Below are 15,603 nucleotides of genomic sequence, written 5' to 3'. Positions count from 1 at the left end.
GCCCCGGCCGCAGCGGCGTTGGCGCGTCCCCGCCCGGCTGGCGCTCGCGGTGTCAGTGTGGGCGGCCCGGCCCCGGGAAGGTCAAGATGGAAGAGATCCTGAGGAAGCTGCAGAAGGAGGCGTCCGGCAGCAAGTACAAAGCCATCAAGGAGAGCTGCACCTGGGCCCTGGGTAGGCGCCGGGCGGCGGGGACACCTGCGGGCGGCGGGGCGGCCTGGCGCGGGCTTGCGCTGGGCGCGGGTGACGGGTGCGGGTCGCGCAACTGCGCGCGAGCCTCGGTGCGTGGAGGTGCACCCGAGAATCCTGGCTAGGGCGTGGGCATCCGGCTGCCTCCGTTCTGGTCTCTATCTTCTTCCAGCCTTAACGAGAACGGCTGCTGGCCCCATCCCGGGTCTCCCCCCTTAGTGTGGACCCCAGGCCGGGGCGAAGCCTGGACCCTGATTCCGAGGCGCCTGTGGGGAGAGGGAAGTTAAACCAACAGCCCTGACCTCATTGGCGAGTGGAACCAGGAAAGAAAGGCTTATTTAATTTGATTTTTTCTTTTCCTGATAGAGGCCAGCTTGCTAAGGGTTGGCTTTGGTGGTGAGTGGGCATGGAAAATAACGCCTGGGTGGGACGGGGTGCCCGTGCCGTTCCGTCGTGATCTGCCCTGCAGACAGGTGGGTTTTTAGATTTGCGAGCTGCGCCAGCCTTGCAATAAGTTCCAGGTGGCAAATTGGTGTTTGCCGTTAGACTCAGGTTGCTGCGCTGCACAGCACAGGAAACGCAATGATGTGTCGTTAGGCAGGAGCCGGGCGACCCAAGCGGTCAGGATGGTGATGGCAAGCGATCCGGAGCATCCTGGGGGCGACAGTGATGCTTTTGGGAAGGGAAAGGCTGAGGAGAAGCCGGGCAGCTCTGCGGGCCCCGGCCCTGGCCCTGCCCCAGCCTGCGTGCGATACCTGCGTAGACACTCAGCTGACACACAGAATCCATTTCCCTGGAAATATGAAGAAAATAGCCCGTGCTTGTGGCGGCACTGTGCAGGAGATCTGCCCTCAGAAGAGACACGGAAGGGCCATCGCTGCTTGCTGCTCAGTGTAGAATTCGGAGAGTGTTTGGGGTCACTGAATATTTAGGAGGTCTGAATCCCCATGTGTTTGGGTGTGTGTGCAGCCATAGCAGCGTCATTTTGGGGGGTTTAATCTGTCCATATCTTCACAAAATTGTCTACAAGACTGTCTAGGAAGTTTACCTTATGAGTAGAACTAACATTTGACCGTTTTAGTTTGCTGTTAAGTAAAAGCACACTGTGTGTCTAAGAGCAGCAAGGCTCTTAAAACCACAGCACTGATCGTGCGTTGCCGTTTTGTGATCTGGCAGTGATTCCGAGCTGGATTCCCAAATGCCTCTAATGAAGGGTCACAGATGGCTGGATAACATAATAAAGCAGGGCCTGACTGTGCCCTAACATACCATTCCTAGGATTCATTATTATTTTGGTGTCAATTAAGCAGATTTAGATAAACAAAGAGGGGGAGACTAATATATTTTTAATAAGATGGAAATTTGATAATTAGCATCTCATTAGGTTGAACTACAGTGTTGTTGAGTTTAGACCCTTGAAGCCCCAGGGGAAGCTGGGAGCTGAGGGCAGGTGGACTTTCTGGGTCAAGCCCAGAACCAGGCTGAGTGGCAGTGGAGATGTGACCCCTTTTCTGGTGATCGTCAGTGATTAGCAAGGGAAGAAGCAAGTGCATGAACAGCGTACTTAGCTCTAAGTGCACGAAGGGGTCGGATAATCATGTGCCGCATTTCTAAGTGTGCTGGAATGAACAAGCCAGGAAAGCAGATCAGAGAACAGGCAGGAGGTGAGCAGGGCCCTTGAGAGGGAGAATCACTGTGAGCTGGTGGGCTTTGAAGCAGATTTCACTTGGAGAGTGGGTAAGCTGGGGGTTCCTCTCTCCTGCACTTACTTATTTTCTTTTTTAGCAAAGGTTTCCCAGGCCGCCCCTGAGCTGAGCAGTTAGATAGTAGGATGAAGGGAGTGCTTGCTGGAAGGAGTTTGTTGGAAGGGGCTGCTGATGGACAATGCGTGGGAACAGAGGTGGAGGAGGTGGCTGGTTCCCTGTTGGCTTTCTCACACCAGTCCATTTCCCACCACCGAGCAGTGTTTTTACCATGAAACTCTCATCACACCTAAACTCCCATAACTTCTTCATAGATGGAAGTGTCGCTTCCTTCGAATGCACTCCAGAATCTAGCCCAGCCCCCTCCTTACGCCCCACCAGGAACTCAGCAGAGGTCAGGTGCAGCACTTCCTTGAGGACCTGTGCACTGTACTCTTCCCAAGCTGCCTCCTGCCAGGAATTCCCTTTCCGGACTCCCCAGCCAGCACCTCAGATGGGAGGAAGAGCCAATGGCTCCTTTCTGAGTCCTCCTCTCAGGATTCTCTTAAAACCCCAGACTACTTCAGATTGTAGCGCTGCACGTTCTGTCAGGGAAGGGTAATTGGAAATATGGTGGCTGTAAGAGGTCAGACAAACTAGCTAAAGCTGACTTAGGCAAAATGTAACTTTTGCCTTGCCTATTAAAATATCCCGCAGGAATCATGCGTCCAGTTTGATTTTGAACTTGCACACAGTTCTGAGGACCTCGTCTTACTCTTTGTGGAGCACCATAGTGCTGGGCCTGTGACTCACCACACTTAGAGCCTCTCCCGAGAAAGGACAGAGGGGGCATCATGCAGTGACCATCATGGAAGGGAGCTGTCACCTCTACTTAGCCTGTCATGGAAGAGCAAGGTCATTCCCCATTTAGAGCATCATGGGAGACAGGCATCATCTCCCCAACATGGACCATCCTGGGAAAGGGGAGATCACTGCCCACTTACTCCGTCATGGGAGAGGGTCCTTTCCACAGTTAAATATTTGGGAGAAGGGCTGAGGATATAGCTTAGCGGCACAAGTGCCTGCCTGGCAAGTGCAAGGTCCTGAGTTCAATTCCCGGTACCCCCCCCCCAAAAAAATTGATAAAGATATTTGGGAGAAAAGAGTCGCACTTAGGCCATCATGGGAAGGAGAAGTCATCTCACGCTTACACCATCTCAAGAGAGAGGGTCATCTCCTGGTTAGACCATCTTGGGAGAGAAGACTCATCTCTTGAGACCATCTCAAGAGACAAAAGCTCTTCCAGTCACTCCGACCTGGTCCTTAGCTTACCCCATTCTCTCCTTGTCCTCAGAGGTCCTGCGAGTATCCCGGCCCCGTCTTCCATTCAAGGAACAGAGCAGCTGGCGTAGGCACCAGCCATGAGTCCCACTGAAATCTGGTTTCTGTAGAGCAAGATGGGGTGCTGCTTCAGAAGGAGGGGGTGCGTGCGGGTCAGGGAGGACAATGCCCGTCGGTAGAGCAGGGTTTTCTGTGAGCACAGACATGGCTATTGATGCTTTTGGTGGCCTGTGCACCTACAGTATGAGAGGTGGACATTCCATAAATGAATAAATCCTTTAATGACTTATTAGGGTTTCAAATTGTTATTCATAAAAGTTTTAGATATTCATTTTAGAATATTGGAAGATTGTAGGACAATATGTAGAATATAATAAAACGGCTCATAACCTCAACACAGGTAATGCTGTAGACAGTTTAAAAGCCCTCTCTTGCAAAGGACCATGCTTACTTTTTGTATATTGTCATTTGTTTTTCAATTTTATCATTTTCTTCTTTGCTATGTTTTTCTTTCATGTGTTTTTGTTTGTTTTATGACAGAATCTCGCTATGTAGCCCAAGCTGGCCTCAAACTCAGTCCTTTTGCCTCAGCCTCCTGGGAACTGGGATTCCAGGCTGTCTCCCATGTCTGGCTTCGTGCATTTTTTACTTTCGTGTTTTCTTCTTACTTTGTCGTAACCTTGTCTGAAAATCAGTGTTCCTCAGTGGTTACAGGAGAACTAGTAAGGACTGTGTGCGCGTTGCTCTTTCTGTGGTTCTATCTGAGTTCTTTTTTGTCAGGGAGGAAACAGTCAGACTGGGAGTAGAAAGGAATGAGTAGGTTGGTGGTCCTTTCCAAGGGAGCTGGAAAGAGCAGTGCTGTCCTTCGGGACCAGGGGTCCTGGGTGCTTGTGGGCTGGGGCGCGGAGAGAAAGGGTGGGGAGTGATGTCTGAAAGGAGCCGTGCTGTCAGTTCAGAATACGCTTAGCATTTACGCATACTGTATCAGGGTCCTTAGAGTGAACTGAGGAGATAAAGGAGAGGGGAAATAAGAGTAGAGGTAAGAAGCCAACTAGGAAAAGGAAGATCTTCTATCCTTGTACTTACCGTACCTGCCTACTTTTCCTTCCAGCCATGGTCCTGTTACCTTCACAGCCAGACATTTACAAATTTTTATTGTGCCGGGGATTGAACCAAGGGCCTTCACACTGAGCTACATCCCCTGCCTGCCTGCCTGCCTTTCTTCCTTTCTCTCCCTCCCTCCCGTCCTTCCCCTCCCCTCCTCTCCCCTCCCCTCCATTCTTTTCTTTTCTCTTCTCTTCTCTTCTCTTCTCTTCTCTTCTCTTCTTCTTTCTTTCTTTCTTTCTTTCTTTCTTTCTTTCTTTCTTTCTTTCTTTCTTTTTTTCTTTCTTTCTTTCATTTTGAGATAGGGTCTTTCTGAGTTGTTAAATTATCCAGGCTAGGCTTGAATTTAAAATCCTGCAGCCTCAGCCTCCCACCCTGTTGGGACTACAGGCCTGCACCACTGTGTTCATCCACCAGAATTCTTCAGAAGCGTCTGTAAGGCTTGGCCCATGCTCTCACTTTCCACCTTTGCCCCACTGTGATCTGCTTTCCACCTCTGTCAGTGACCCCAAACCGAACTGGGCACACACTTGACCTTGACCCCATGACCACCCCCCACTGAGATCACTCTACCTGGCTCTGCAGCTGCTCCGTATCCACTGGGGCTGAGCACAACCACACCCACAGTCCCACAGTTTAAGCTTGGTCTGTGAGGATGCGATGCCCAACTTCTACCACTGGTCCACACCTTAGCTCTGTGGTGGAAACTCCAGTGCTGCTACCACTCAGCATCTCTACCAGAGAGGCTCTGAGGTGCCCGGGCTTAACAAGGTCAGAGTGCCGGCATGCGCTACCCTCACACCGCCCCTCACAGTGCTGGCCTTCCCAGATGGTCAGCTGGTGCCATCCTCTGCCCGCCCAAAGCTGAAACCCAGAGCCATCCTGCCCTTTCTGTAATTTTCCTCCATGCCCGGCCCATCGCCCTAGGTCTGCTCCCTGCTGCCTCCTGTGTCTTGAGCCTGTCCACCTCTCTCTACCTCTGTTTCCACTTCCAGGCAAAGCCACTTGCCTGGACTTCTGTGCAGCCTCCTAGCCATTCCTCCCTGGCCACTCTGCCCTCTCCATGCCATCCTCCAAGCAGTGCCACCTTGGAACCCCAAATCTGATCATAATGCCCCCTGAAGACATGGAATGGCATCCTGTTAGGATGCGGACCCAAGTCCTGAACATGTTCCAGCAGCCTCGTGCGGCCCACGCCTGTCTGCCCCACAGCTTCATCCTGTGCTCTCACCCTTACCACCCTGGCCATCTTCCAGTATGGCTGTGCTGTGCTTTCTCTACTTCCTTAATTCAGCACCTGTGTATGTGTGCCTACTGTGTGCCAGGTGCTGTTCTAAGTCCCGGTACCAGAGTGAGCAAAATGAGCAAACAGATCTGTCCTGCCTTCATGGAGTTTACAGACTCTGGCAGGGATGACGGCCTGTCATCAAGATAAATAAAGAAAAAGGCAACCTAGGTAGTGATCAGACCTGAAAGAAAACATAAACAGTGGAGAGAGATAGGAGGCTCCTGGAGCCTCTTACACAGGGTGTGAGAAGGCCTTACTAGAAGGGAGTCTGTCAGGTAGGGAAACTTCTGGTGGCCCCAAGGAGGAGAGCAGAGGCCCAGAGGCTGGAGCTAGTCAAGCAAATGAGAGAAAAGTGGGAGACAAAAGGCCAGATGGCCAAGGTCCTTGTCGAGCTCTCTGAGGGGTTGGCTTTTATTTAAAATAAGGGAATCACTGGGAATAGAGGAACAGGTGCCCTGCCCTGGGTCTTGATGGGACCTTTCAGGCTGCTGTGCAGGTAGAGGCAGTTGCTGTAGGAGCTGAGCCCCAAAGGAGGGAGCCCAGTACCGAGGCTGCTGTGGTCGTTTCAGGTGGACAAGATGGCGGCTCACCCAGAGTGACAGCATGGAGGCAGAGAAGGTGACTGGGACTCTTGGTGGATTTGATTTATTTACGTTTTATTTTCCTTCCTTCCTTCCTTTGTTCGTTCCTTTCTTCCTTCTTCCTTCCTGTCTAGGTGGGAGTCTGGCTATATTGCCCAGGCTGGCCTCAAACTGCTGGGCACAAGGGCTTCTCCACCTCAGCCACCCAACTGCAGGTACCCTGGGTGGCTGCCACCACGCCCAGCTGAGTCCTGATGTATCTTGAACTTATTATTCCCTTTGGGTTTGGAACACCTCCCATCCCTTACCTACCTCACACAGTCATTGTCCAGCGTTACCCCTCTCTGATGGAAGCCTAGCTCCACAGTGCCAGGTTGGGTCCCCTGTTCCACCCTCAGTTCCCTGTGTTTTCCTTCACAGCATTAACCACAGTTTGAAACTCAGATATGCACTCCACAAGTTCAGAACCAAGTCTGTTCCCACCGCTGGAGCCCTAGCCCAGGAAAGGACTCGTGATATCTTTAGTGACTAAATCAAGGACGGGAGACAGAAGTGGGCACTGATGTCTAGGGACAGGTCAGGCTCTTGAAGGTCACTAGTTCTTCATAGGAATCTTGTAACACAGGTGTTGTTGATCCCCTTTTGAACATCAGCAATCTGGGCTGGAGATGTGGCTCAGTGGCAGAGTGCTGGCCTGGCATGCGTGAAGCCTTGGGTTCAGTCCCCAGCACTTGAGGGAACTGAAGCTTGGAGAGGGTAAGTGACGTGGAGCCTATTTTCAATCCACCCTCTCCCGCGTGCCTGGGCCAGGCATATCCCACGAGGTGGCAGAGGCTCTTCATAGCCACAGTGTGGCTGCCCTTTCTCTTTTTCTTCTAGTGCACTTTTAACAGCTGTGGAGCTGGGCATTGTTGTACACCCTGAGCTGGATAGGAACTCCTCTCTTGAGCAAGAACACCGTGCTGGTTTGGTGCTCAGCGTCCTTATGTCTCCTAGGCAAGCAGCATGGACTTGCCCTGGTGCTGGCCTATTGTGCTAACTGCTGGGCAGGACTGACTGAACAGCCTGTGAGCTGCTCCCCGCACCTCCCTCTCAGGCTCCCTCTCTTATTACCCCATCGCATCTTCAGCCCGACCCCCTGTCCTTCCACCTCCTCCCTTGGCCTGGTCCCCACAGTGTCCTGGACACTGCTGAGCTCGTCTTCTGTTTGCTGATTACCTGTCTTTCTGAAATCCACGGTTTTGCCCCAGATCCTTATCACTGTCAGTCCTGAGTCTCAGGGATGCATTGCGTGTCTGTCGTTCCCTCTGATCTCTTAGCAGTGTGGGAAGAGATGTTTCTCCCTCCCCAAGGAAAATAGCTCAAATTATCCGAGCTTGCTGACGCTAAGAAATAAGAAAGGAATAAACTGCATTTGAGCTGCTCGCCTGGAGACAAGTTGGAGTGATTAAAGCAGGTCAGGATTTTTGGGAAATAGTGAACTGTTTATTGTGTCTGCAGTCGGAGGAAGCCAAGGCACTAACCCATAAACAGTGGCTCAGTATTGAACCTCCAGGTTGGATTAATGAGATTTGCGGGTGATCCTCCCAGTCAGCTTCTTTAATACAATGTGGTTTAGAAAGGGTTTCACCTACCATGTCGTAGACGTGTATGAGGATAATGAGATGTTGTCTAACATGTTTGTGAGCTTGAAAGTCTTTCACAAGTATGTGTTATGGTTTAAGGATGTTGAAATGGTATTTTGAAGGGAACAACTTCCGTTTCTCTATTTTGATTGCAAGATTATAGTATCTAGAGACCAGTCATAAGTAGATAAAATTGGTATTTAAACTGTTCGTTCATTGTCTCTAGAGGGAAATATGTCCTGATTTTTAACTTTGTCCTTCCTAATAGTGAGGCAGGGTCCAGGGAAGCCTCTCAGGATGTCAAGGGAGAAGGATTTTAAAATAAGGATGATGTACACAGAGATAATTGGGAATTGACTAATTTATAATTTTAGGCATTTCCAGGAAAAAAGAAGCTGAAATTAATGTACAGTGTAGATTTTCCGCCTTTAAATATTTAGTTGTAACTTTGTGATTTTCCTTTTGCAGAAACCCTGGGTGGTCTGGACACCATTGTCAAGATTCCTCCCCACCTGCTGAGGTAAGAGACGAGACCATGTGACACAGCAGACGTAAAAGTTGCCCTCCACACATTCTTGAAAGCCAGATGACTTTGCTGGTTTTCAGCATCGTATTAGCTGATAGCTTTTTGCATCCATGAACATGGTATTTCATGAAGGTAGTGTAATAGGAACCTGACTACATTACCACTGCCTTTGTGGAGTAAGTAAAATCAGTGATTCAAAGGAACCAGCCATGGAAGTCAGTGGTAAAAAGATCAACTTGGTTATGAAGTGATGTGATAAAATGTATACGAGGGCTTGGTCAGAGGACTCTGTCTTCCACAGCAGGATACAGAATGGTGCCCTCTGTGGGAGGGGAGGATACATAACACCACATGAGGTGGATTTAAGTTCCTGGCTGGGCACCATCTTGCTGATGCCAACTACACAGCAATGTTGAAATGCAAACCTGTTTCCCAACCTTCTTGACCTTCCTCTACACCATTGTCCCCTCACTGAAAGAGCTACATGCCCTTTATGGAAAATTTGAAAAGAAAAAATAAAAGAACAAGAAAGCTGTCCCTAATTAACAACATCTTAAATAACCAGTGGAAACAATTTAATGGATTTTTCTTAAGTCTTTCTTCCATACACATATACTTTCACAAATGAGTATGACATCTTTACAACTTTGTTTCTTGCTTTTTTTTACTCACTACCATACAAAGAATGTTTTCTAATGCCAACATATGTTCTTCAAATTAAACTATTGCATACACTTCCATCACACAGCTGTAGTATAAATTATTTAGCAGTTCTTCTATTATTGAGTATTTGGACTGTTTCCAGGTTGTTGTTTTTTTTTTTTTTTGAGGTTATAAAAATATTGAGCTTACTTACCATCTTTTGTTGAGTGTGGTTTCTGTGTTGTCAGGGTGCAATGATTTATTAGACATTTCTTTCTTTTAGGTACATTGAACAGGAATTATATTCCTGCCTTTTAAAAAACCCATTACTTTTATAATATCAGCTACAGTCATATATATTGTTGGGGGCTCGTATGTCAGTCAAACTGAGTGTTCTTTTATGTGCACAGAGACTATCTGGCAATGATACCTTTGAGCAGGCGAAAGCTGTTCCCTCTGCTGCAGCTAGGAAGGCATGATAGTTTTAGGGGATCAATTCTTTGGTCCTAACTCCTTCAGCTCCCCTTCTTAAATCTGATTTGCTTTGAAACTGATGTTGCCAGGTCTCCTTTTCTGTCTTGTCATTTGCTGTCACCCTTTTCCTACTTGATAAAGACAAGCACAAATATTAACATCCTGGATCTACTGAGATGTATTGTGCTGCGGTGCAAAAACCTCAGCCCCCTTCCCCAACTAAAAAATGAAACCACAGTATCTGTGATGGTGAAGCCAATGGTATTAAAAACCAGGAAACACATCTTTTAAAAATTAGATAGGTTTGACTTCTTGGCTTTCTGAAAAATTGAAGGAAGACCTAATCTAGTTATAAGATGATAGACAAAAAATTTTTTTGGCTAAGTCTTCATTTTATATAAACTTATGTAAGCAAAGCCTCTTACTCTTTACAAGGTTCCTTACATCTGTTTTCATCTAAAAGTGAAAAAGAAAAGATATGGAATTATACTAAGCCCTGTCTTATTATAAAAATGGATAATACTCATCTGTAGATACATGAATTAGTTGAAGGAATAAATAAATAAGCCCTATCCCCCTCTTTAGAAATTTCCCATAAAATCGTATTTTCTGTGTTAACTATATTAACATTCTGATAAATAATGTTCTTTGGATCCACTGTGTGTGTTGATAATGATAGCTTAAACTAGAAGAAAATCAAATACTTTTAAGATGTATGGTTGCAGGAAATGTTAAAGGATCACTTTATGCACTCTTTGTTGCAAAGAAGTATAATGGAGTGACTGATAAAAATCTCTGAAGCATTAAAACATTATATTGTAGGAAAATTCTGTGGGGGAAATGGAATGAAAATATGAGTTCAAGGAGGAAAGAGAACAATGTAGCATTTTTACTGTTCAAGAAGATTTTATTTCTTTTTCAGTGGATAAAAGCAGCTTTTCAATTTGCGGTGTTATTTAGATTTTATGAGATACATTTAAAGAGGGATATGTTTTAATTGAAACTTTTAATAATTCCGGTATCCAGACTTATACCCTTTGCAGTTAATTAATGTTGTAATGAAAAAGTTTGAGTCAACTTCATGTGAAAAGCAGAATTTTAAAATTTTCTGCAAACTACACGAGCAAAGAAAAATGAGTGACTATTGCCGTGGAGGCTGCTTCCTGGTCCACGCTGCTGTGCACCTGACAGTGAGGCCCCCAGATTCTGGGTTTATAATAGGGTCTGCATTCAGGGTGCGGGTCACAGGGACTGACGTTCCCGGATGGTGACCTGGCCCACTGGTCGGGATGTTCATCAAAAGTCAGGGGCTTGTTTCTAGCTTTCACTGTGTGGGGGTTTGCAGCGGGAAGGGCAAACGAGTTGGAGAGAATACAGTCTTCACAAGGCTGAGGATATATATTTGATCTTCTTTTCAACCACTTAGTTTTACTTGATTCAGAGGGGCTGAGTTTTACCCCCGGCTAAGTGTCTTGCATGCCCAATGGAGGACATAGGTGAGGGGCTGGAGTGGATATATACACACAGGTCTGTCCTTATGATCCTTGTTGGAAATATAATGCAGGGCATTTAACTTAATGATAAACAGCTGGTGGCATCATCCTTGTTTACAGAAAGATGTGTGTGGTGTACACAGAAATGTGCTCAGATACACAGTCAAATCTATTGAGCATTCTTGTACAGGGAACTGGACCAAATCAATGCAACATAGCAATGTCTCCTCTCAGAGGCTTCTTATTCTGAAGGAGGGAAGCGCAGACACCCGTGGCTGGCCCACAGTATTGTGCAGTCGCAAGCGTACATTTATTGTAGACTTTTAGACACGTGGCCCACTACCCTCATGCCTAGATCTGCCTGATCTTTGTTTTCTCAGAAAATTTGTATTACTTTCATTTTCATTGTGATTCACAAGAGTGGGAAGGTCTCAAAGCCTCACCTAGAATGTAGGAGGAAGTGTAATTAGCGCAAAAGGGAGCGATGCAATCAGTACTGTGAACGACCACTTCATGCCGTTACTCAAGCAGTGATATGGTGAGGAGATCCCTGGTCATGAGCCTCCCCCTTTGTTGTCTGTCGTCCTCTGCTCTATCGATTCATCTGCCAGGCCCTTCAGCCCAGAGTGCGCTTACTCTGCGCAGTCATTGTGCTTAACGCAGCACCCTTCCAGCTGAGCACCTACCTGAAATCTCCTAGGCACAGCAAGGATTTGCCTGCTCATGAGAAGGAGTGTGGGTAGTTAATTGTTTTTCTTTCGTTTTATTTATTTCTAGTATATGAGAAAGAAATCAATGTATAAGCTATCTTTTGAGTCCTCCTGATTTTGTATTCAGGTTTAGTTTCCATTTCTGTTAAATAAATCACCTGGAAGTGGTTTTTGCAGATATTTTAAACTGTTGTTTATTTTGGAAAGGGCTACAGGAAATCATTCAAAAATCTCAAACACCTTTACAGTACTTTTTTTCCTTTTGCCATGGATTGATTACTTTTATGTTAAATATATGGCCAGTCCAACAAATAATTGCTCACTGTGCTTTGATCAGTGGTGTACATTAGTAATGGTAGCTCCAGTCAGAGCATATTAAACCCTTGAGGGGCCTATGCTGTAACATAATCAATGCGCAGTATTGATTGCATCTCTCCCTTTTGTGCTAATTACGCTTCTTCCTGCATTCTAGGTGAGGCTTTGAGACCTTCCCACTCTTGTGAATCACAATGAAAATGAAAGTAATATAAATTTTCTGAGAAAACAAAGACCAGGCAGATCTAGGCATGAGCGTAACTCAGCCCTCACCAGTGTGGGCCACGGGTTAGAAAGTCCTTCCTCTGGTCATTCATTGCTCTAAGGACTTCTTGTGCAAACCTAAGTCCAAATGCCACATGAATGATTTAAGTGACCAGGGTATGCGTAGGGCAGTCTAGGGAGAATCTCATTAGAAAAGATGTTAGGTGTAATTAAGAAATGATCGGAGAAATTGCTTATTTGTGCCCCAAACGCTTCCACTGAGCCGATGTGCACGGCCATTGTCGGTGCGGTGGGCGGTGGCAGCCACAGAGACAGGAACTCACGTGCTTCCGTGTCAGGGATGGAGGAGGGTCCAGGGAGCCTGCACTGCAGACAGTTTCCTGAATTTGTTAGTAGATAACAGATACTCTCATGGGAGAGTCTTTCTACCTGCCTTCCCGTGGTCTTGCTCTTGGGGGGAGCTTTAAGGGTCTTGTGTTCATTTTGAGGAGCCTGTACGCTCGTTTTCTGCTCATTTCCATCTTCCTGAACTGCAAGTTCTCACGTGCACCTTTGCGGGGTTGAATAAAACCCATCCATTAGGGACTACTGCAGTATCCCCACACTCCAGAGGCCTTAGCTAACTTAAGCTGTGCCCTAGATTAGGGTTGCTGTCCCCTTGTCCTCTTTGTTTTACTACCCCAAATCAACCCAGACTGTGCCCTAACAGAGACAGGCTTGGTAAAATATGTCTTGGGCATTGGGGTTTCACCCTGAGAATTTTCGAGGGACGTTCAGACCAGAGCAGTAGTTACAACGTCGATGTCTTCTGTCCTCTCACACCCTCTTTTACCCTCGCAACCTCTGTATTGCCCTGTTTTTCCTCTGTGGCTTTGAGAATCAGAGTGATGGAACCAAAATAACCTGGTTGTTTTATGGAATTTTCCAGACTGCTGTAGCTCTTGGCTGTGTTTTGTGAGGCTGTCACCTTTCCGACCTGGCAGACAGCACCTGACTGAGGCCTCCTTGAGGTGCCACCACTTCTACAATGTGTAGCTGCCTGCAGGTTGTTACATGGCCTATCTCCTCTGTAGCCCGTAGTCCCTGTGAGGTCTGGGCTCTGCTCATGCCTAGGTCTGTCTGATCGTTGTTTTCTCTGAAAATTTGAAGAGCTTGTACTTTCCCCAGCCCTGCTGTTAGAAAGAGGAGGATTATACCTCTAGCACAGATGTTCTTGTATCATCATCATTTGTAATCGCTGCGTTCCCTAGACCATTCTTGCCCTGCTGGCCTGTCTCCCACAAAAGGTCTTCCCTGCCTAATGGACTTCTGCCGTGCTCTTTGCCCTTGGCATGCTTAGTCTTTGCTGGCCAAGCCTTCTAGGCCTCACCAAGGGATCCGTTAGGAGGGGATTCTGCCGCCTGCCAAAGGCTCAGAGAGCGCAGGCCTCCACCACCTCAGGTGACATGGCAGAGCTGGTGGGACGGCCACTCACTTGAGGTCAGAACTGGAGTGAGGAGAGTGAGACCAAGTTGCATCATCGAGGGGCCAGACCCTGTCTTTATTTAAATATTTCATATTTTCTTCATCATGGGTTTGTTTTGCATTAGTTTTGATTTTTAAATGAGACTTCAAACTTTCATCTTCATGACTGAGTTTTTAGTGTCCCTTCTGTGTGCCCAAGGCCACCGAAGTGGAGCCCATGCCACCCTAGGTCCAGGCTTGCATCCCCACCCTGTCAGGATGCCCTCCCAGCTGCAGGAGGCAGCCTCCACATTCCCAGCGGCGCTTTGTTCCGCCATGTTGAATAAGCCCTTCTTCTTCTCCCATTTTGTAGGGTTGTACCATGACACTTCTCAGTCTCTGCCTAGCTCATGTCCCAGGGCTACCTCATGCTTGTTGTGGGTCCTCTTCTCTCCACAATGCAAAACTGAGACCAAAACAACACTAACCCATTTGGTTAGTAACCCAGCGCCTCCCCTTTCATATGGGACACTAAGATATTAGTGGGACATGCTCCTAGCTGTTCAGCAGGATTGTCCACTGTGTCTCACACAGCTTTTCTCACTTCCTCATCCTGCGTGTGTCTTTGAAGACCGCACTGAGATCCTGTCTCAGCCTCCCTCCCTCCGTCACATGCTCACCCTGATGTTTACCTAGGTCTGTCATGGGTTGTCTTCCACACTGGCGCTTGCTTAAGAGTTCAGTCCTCAGGAGCCATCATCAAGGAGCTCATTATGTACCTCACTCCTCCTGGTGTCCCCTAGCTTGGTGACCTAAAAATATATGTGGGGAGAAACTGTTTCCAAACGTTGCATCACACGTACCAGGGACCCCAACTTCCCATCTCCCAGGTTCTTAGAAAACACAGCATATGGGGGAATTGGTGCTGGAACAGACTCTCAGCTGCAGTAAGAGAGCTAAAAGCTCACCCAAATGGCATGTCCCAGAGTAGACCCAGAAGCCTCATACCCAATTCATTGACCTCAGCTAGTGTAGACAGAAATCTCTTCCCTTCTACGTGCCTAAACCCTGTCCATTCTGTGTACTAGTGTTAGATCAGGCGACAAGGGGGGAGTTATCAGGACTGATCAATATTCTAGGTCAAAGGATACTGAATATTCAGAGATTCCAGTTCTCATTAGATTTCCATAAACAATCCATGCCCCACCTGGAAGAGGCTTGTGAACTGCCCCACCCCCACTCCAAATAGGAATAAAGAACCTCCACTTTATCCTGCCAAAATCCGGTAATTTTCCTCCCTTGTGGCCCAGGTCACTTGTGACAGGACTGGCCCAGATGAGATGCATCTGTCAAGGGAATCCTCGAGCTGTCTTGTTAAGAGGCCACCACTGACAGCAGACTCTTGTTGGCATCGTTCAGTGCCTTGTTGGGAACAAGCCAGCCATCGCTCTGACACTAGTCCAGCTGCCATTTTGCTTATTACCTTCTTCATGATTCTTCAGGAGCCAACCTTAGCATAATTCCTTTCTCCTGCTAGAAAGACTCCAAAGCCCTTCTTCCCATTTGTCTTTCTGTGTGTTCCTCTCCTGCTCTGTCTCAACCCGCCTGAGCCCTGCCCAGTTCAGGGCTTCATTTGTGTCTGTCTGCACCGCACCCTTCTCTCAGCCCATACCAGTCTTGGACTGGACTTGGGGGCCACCTGGGTCTTTCCTGCTGGTGGAGGAGAGAGCCCTCACCTCCTGCTCTGAGAGAAGATCCATAACAGCATCTATTCTTTGTGTAGTTTTATGTTAATGGCTCCTCTACTCTGTGGTCTGTCTATTCAGTGCTTGAGTTCTTTGCTTTGAACCCTGGAGTAACTTGTGCAGAAAGTGCAAGTTTTTCCTTTTGATTGAAGAAACGTCTGCACCAACTGGGATGTGTGTGCGACGTAAAATGAGGAGGAGAGCAAATACTTCATAGTTTGGG

General features: G+C 47.5%; 1 protein-coding gene across 1 annotated transcript in view; it reads left to right on the top strand.

The window, feature by feature from the left end:
* Positions 1-5: 5 nt before the first annotated feature.
* Arfgef3 (ARFGEF family member 3) overlaps positions 6-15,603 on the top strand; it is a gene marked incomplete at its 5' end in the record, with an annotated part of 145,735 nt that continues 130,137 nt past the window's right edge. The window contains 2 exon segments of the mRNA XM_013516654.1: positions 6-171; positions 8,276-8,327. Coding sequence (XP_013372108.1) covers positions 87-171; positions 8,276-8,327 — 137 coding nt within the window.

Source organism: Chinchilla lanigera, unplaced genomic scaffold, assembly GCF_000276665.1.
Source record: "Chinchilla lanigera isolate Chin_1 unplaced genomic scaffold, ChiLan1.0 scaffold00035, whole genome shotgun sequence".
In the NCBI taxonomy this organism is placed as follows: Eukaryota; Metazoa; Chordata; class Mammalia; order Rodentia; family Chinchillidae; genus Chinchilla; species Chinchilla lanigera.
This window is presented reverse-complemented; position numbering and strand designations above follow the sequence as displayed.